Source organism: Hypanus sabinus, unplaced genomic scaffold (genome assembly GCF_030144855.1).
Source record: "Hypanus sabinus isolate sHypSab1 unplaced genomic scaffold, sHypSab1.hap1 scaffold_406, whole genome shotgun sequence".
NCBI classification, from domain to species: Eukaryota; Metazoa; Chordata; class Chondrichthyes; order Myliobatiformes; family Dasyatidae; genus Hypanus; species Hypanus sabinus.
The window spans coordinates 74,628-79,947 of record NW_026781288.1 but is presented as its reverse complement, the minus strand read 5'-3'; the positions used below and the strand labels follow the sequence as shown (position 1 = coordinate 79,947).

Below are 5,320 nucleotides of genomic sequence, written 5' to 3'. Positions count from 1 at the left end.
ATGATGGGGCATAATGTTAAGGTGATTAGAGAATTGTTTAGGGGATTGTCAGAAATAGTATTTTTTTTAAATAGGAAATGGTGGTTGCATGGAATGCACAGCCTGGGTAGTGATAAGGGTAGATGCATCAGTGAGATTTAAGTGGCTTTTAGATAGACACATGGTTGAAAGAAAATGGACAGTTATTTGAGAGAGTAAGGATAAATTGATCTTGGAGCAGATTAAAAGTTTGGTGCAACATCATGGGCCAAAATGCCTGCATTGTGCTATATTGCTGTATGTCTGGCCCAGCTCAGTTTAAGCCCCGAGATGAGAGATAAGAGCTGTGAAGAGAGTGGACTAATGCCTTTGGAATCATATATCTTCAATGCCCAGAAAGAAACTATGCGATTTTCAGTTTAATGACAAAGATGGTATCCTACAGGTAGATTTATTTTTCTGCTGGGATGGAATGCTTCAGGTCAATTAAACTTCCAACAGTGTGTAGGGCCCTCCCTTTTCCTTACCTCACCACCCTTTTGGGGTCAATATTACAAAGCATTAGTGAACCTCATTACAGTTTAAACTTCCCATTCTTCTCAAGCATCATGTAAATGTAAAGTTTTCTTTGAATTAATCCATATTTTTTCTCTATTTCAGGTGAAAGATGATTAGACATCGGCGATTCTATGAGAAAGTACTGCTGTGTGTTTTGATTACACTGGGATTGTTCTTCATGTTCTGGGATAATGACCAACGTCGAGAGACTGATGTTGTTGCAGAAACTGTTCATCGCAATGACCTGCCCAAGGTTGTTACTGCTGATGCAACTGAATCAGTGCTCAAGCCAAAGTGCCACGCGAACAAGACATTGTTGCACCTGTCCTCGTTTGAACAACAGGAACAGCACATAAAAAACTTCTTGATGTATAAACACTGTCGAGAATTTGACATGATTCAAAACGTCCCAGATAAATGCGGTGGTCGAGAAGGATCTCAGAATGTCTTCCTGCTCCTGGTGATCAAATCTGACCCTTTCAACCAGGATCGGCGGGAAGTGGTAAGGAAGACCTGGGGCAAAGAACGCGAATTCAATGGGGTCCTAATTAAGAGAGTCTTTATCTCGGGTGTCTCTCCTAACAAAAAAGAAAGAAGGAAATTGAATCAGCTGTTAGCAATGGAAAACAGAGAACACAGAGATGTCCTACAGTGGGATTTCTTGGATACCTTTTTCAACCTCACCCTCAAACAATACAAGTTGCTGCAGTGGGTCAGTGAATTTTGTCCCAGTGCTAAGTTCATCTTCAATGGAGATGATGATGTCTTTGCCAACACCGATAACATGGTTGATTATTTGATAGGCATGAAGGTTCACCAACACCTGTTTGTGGGCCATCTCATTTATAGGGTTGGGCCAATTCGCCAAAAGTGGAGCAAGTATTATGTGCCAGAAATAGTGACCACCATCCAGTCGTACCCACCATACGTTGGTGGAGGGGGGATACTTATGTCTGTTTATACAGCTCATATCATTTTCCACATCGCCCAAGACCTTGAACTATTCCCCATTGATGATGTCTTTTTTGGGATGTGTCTGACCAAGGCTGGACTAGCCCCACACTCCCATAGCGGATTCAGGACAGCTGGAGTCAGGGTTCCTTCAACCCAAGATGAATCTTTCAATCCTTGCTATTACCGTGAGTTGTTGCTAGTGCACCGTTTCCGGCCTTTCGAACTGCTATTGATGTGGGATGCGGTGCATGATGACAATCTGAAGTGTGCTCGTGCTCCCCAGAAGTCTGCATCCACGGAAAGGACCACATGAGTCATGAGAGAATGTAGCAACTGTTGGAATGTAATGCAGTTTGTGCACATGTGTTAATCAGTTGTTTATGTAATGTAAGAAGCTCAATTCCTAAATTATATTGGAGGATACATTAATTCATAGAGTTGGTGCCTTTCTACTTTCTACAAATGTTTGAAAAGCCGCCAGGTGTCATCACTCAGCGTAATTATTACTGCACCCATAATGACATTACAATATTGACAGGAGCACCACAATTTAAGTCAATTGTAAAGTTATTCCAAGTGAGCAGTCCTTGTTGCATTGCGTGCAGATAGGTACAGCATGTTCACTTGGGGCATTTGTATAATAAGCCACCAATAAAATTTTTAGTAACAGTTATTTCTGTGTATTTTTTTCTTGCCGTTTCTTCCATGACACTTGCAAAATGTGAAAGTGACGAATGTATTTCTTGGACTGGAACTGTGAGAACAACAAAGAATCTAGATCTGAAATTGTCTCAGGGTTGGAGGAATGGAGAAACTTATGGTCATCACTTCTGTACTCAAATGTCAGCCTGCATTGTGTCTGTGTAACTACATATCAAATAAAAGCACACACGCAGGAGATGGCCTGAACTGGAGTATTTACATTGAGAGAGGGAAAGAGATCAATGAACATGTGGGGACAACAGATCAATATGCATACATAGACGGCAGTCCATATGTAGTGCGAAGGGGAGTGGCATTAGATTTGGCAGGTGTCTTGTCTAAGACAATGTACTCGGTTGCCAGTGTCATGTTGCTGGTATTGACACGGTCATCACTGAGAGGTAAGTCCGGTAGCTTTCACTAGTGGCCAACCTGGACATCGGAAATCTGGAGAGGAGGGAACTTCAATAAGGCTCACTGTCCGAGGGGCAATAGAGCAATCGGTGACCAATCAACTAGTGGCCAATCGGCATTTGGGATTGATTAGTAATAGCAAATTAAAGGATGGTGGGAAAAACCCAGTGGCTGTCTTCTGAGTAGAAACACAGAAAACCTACAGCACAATATGGGCCTCTCGGCCCACAGAGCTGTGCCGAACATGTCCCTACCTTTGACCTACCTCGGCTTTACCCACAGCCCTCTTTTTCAAAGCATGTGACCATCCAGGAGTCTCTTAAAAGACCCTATCTTTTCCGCCTCCAGCACCGCCGGCGGCAGCTCATTCCACGCACTCACCTCTCTCTGTGTAAAAAAAAACTTACCCCTGAAATCTCCTCTGTATTACTTCCAAGCACCTTAAACTATGCACTCTCATTCTAGACATTTCAGCCCTGGGGAAAGACTCTGACTGTCCACACGATCAAGGCCTCTCATTATCTTGTACACCTCTATCAGGCGACCTCTCATCCTCCATCGCTCCAAGGAGAAAAGGCCGAGTTCACTCAACCTGTTCTCATAAGGCATGCTCCCCAATTCAGACAACATCCTTGTAAATCTCCTCTGCACCCTTTCTATGGTTTCCATGTCCTTCCTGTAGTGAGGCAACTATAACTGAGCACAGTACTCCGTGGGATCGGACCAGGGTCCTATATAGCTGCAACATTGCCACTCAGCTCTTATACTCAATCCCACAATTGGTGAAGGCCAATGCACTATATGCCAACTTAACCACAGAGTCAACCTGTGTAGCAGCTTTGTGTGTTCTGTGGACTCGGAACCAGATCCCTCTGATCCTCCGCACTGCCAAAAGTTTTGCCTTTAATGCCATATTCTGCCATCATAGTGTAGGGACTGCGGTCTGCAGTCAGGTACTCAGGATCACTCAGCATAATGTTGCACGAACATTATTAGCAAAACACTCCGACACAAGACGGGTTTCATTTTGTTACAGACAGAAATGCCAGTTTGGTACTACAAGTAAATTGCATTTCCACATCGGTGGAGAACTGTGCTGACACCCCTCGCTGTCTGTAAAAGCTCTGACGAGATGCTGAGGTGTATTCAATATGGACTGTGCCTTTAAAAAGAGAGAGAGTTGGTGTGCATCGATTCAGAGAGAGAGAGAGAGAGAGAGAGAGAGAGCACGGAGCAGCTCGTGAGTCGCCATGGTTACGTAAGGGCGGGGCTATATAATGGGCAGCTGGCGTTCAGCATGTTTGGGATATATTCAAGGTCAGCCTGCTTTTCACACTTTTCACACAGACACACGGAAGACACGGACAGAAATACAGAAGAAATAGACACTGGATGAACTTTCAGTGCCCACGAAAGGGTGGGTTTTGATCGCAGTGTCGGAAAGGGGTGGCCGGTGGAATGTTATCGGTGTATTTAACCTTTGATAGCTTTACTGCGTGAAGGCGGTACTCTTTTGTGTGATTACAAAACTTTAACAAGACTTCGGAATGCAACTGAACGATCAACGACATCAGCTTACTTGGAAAACAAATCACCTCTCGATCTCTCTCTCCTCAATTCTACTCTTAATATCACGAAATGAACTGACGTCATTCCTATACCATCGTAAGACTGTATCATTTACCACCGAAGCTGAAGATGTTTGAGGTTTTATATTTACACGCTTACATATGCATAAACTCTGCTAATCTGTTTGGTTTATCTGGTTTTATATTACGAGATTACGTGGATACTGATAAGTAGTGTTTTGTTTGTAACAATACCAGACTCCAGGTGTGTTCTATTTATGCTGGTTCTTTTAACCCGTTACGGGGTACGTAACAAAACCGTTACAACCCCTACATCACACCGCATTTCTGTAAACCCCTTCGACCCTTACAGCCCTCGGCATTTCCGCAAAACCTCCATCATCCAGCCTGGTTCATTCCGACGACAGCAGACCCGAGAAAGATACAGTCGTCTCAGATTGAATGGCTCATAAAACACTGTTGACCAATAGAAACTACAGACTGATCAAGGACCGGGGAAGCAGACAAGCCAGTTCTCTCTGCCTCGCCCCCACCCATTTTGTGGACTATGAATTGATTCTTACACTGGAATAATTTAATCAGAGGAACTGAATGTGGACACAGGGAGCTTCAGGTAATGACCTGCTAAACCTGAGACCATTCTCAAACAGGTCGCCATTTGTTACGTGAAGGGCGTGGACTCTGAACTGATTCCTGACCCAGGGACAATCTAATCAGAGCAATAAACCAGAGACCATGCTCAGAGGAGCAGCTACTTGTTGTGTAAAATGCCAGACATATCAAAGAAGCAATCGGTAGTCTCGTTAGACTCTGTCTGGGTTGCATCATTTAACTGGTTTGGACCAGTCAGGGTGTAAAGATACGAATACACAAGGCTGAGGTGGGCAGCTCTGTACAATGATCAGTAACCATGTGACCCAGGTAGGTCAGGTGACCTTGAGCCAATGGTTTGGAAATCCAATGGTTCAATTAATGAGGAACAATATAAGATTCCGGAGCACCAAATATGCCAGGGTGATAATTATCCAGCGGCCAGAGACCAACCATTGTCGAAAAGTAGTAACACACGGACACGTGGAGATTGGATACATGGGAATCGGAATATGATGAGAGGCATTGACCGT

General features: G+C 43.9%; 1 protein-coding gene across 1 annotated transcript; it reads left to right on the top strand.

Annotated features, from left to right (window-relative positions):
• Positions 1-646: 646 nt before the first annotated feature.
• On the top strand, positions 647-1,804 carry LOC132388776 (N-acetyllactosaminide beta-1,3-N-acetylglucosaminyltransferase 3-like). The gene has a single exon (XM_059961189.1). It carries the CDS (start codon positions 647-649, stop codon positions 1,802-1,804), a length of 1,158 nt encoding a protein of 385 aa, XP_059817172.1.
• The last annotated feature ends 3,516 nt before the right edge of the window (positions 1,805-5,320 follow it).

What these genes read in the sequence shown, in the direction of transcription:
- LOC132388776 (XM_059961189.1), top strand. Translation starts at nt 647, where the DNA reads ATGATTAGACATCGGCGATTCTATGAGAAAGTACTGCTGTGTGTTTTG.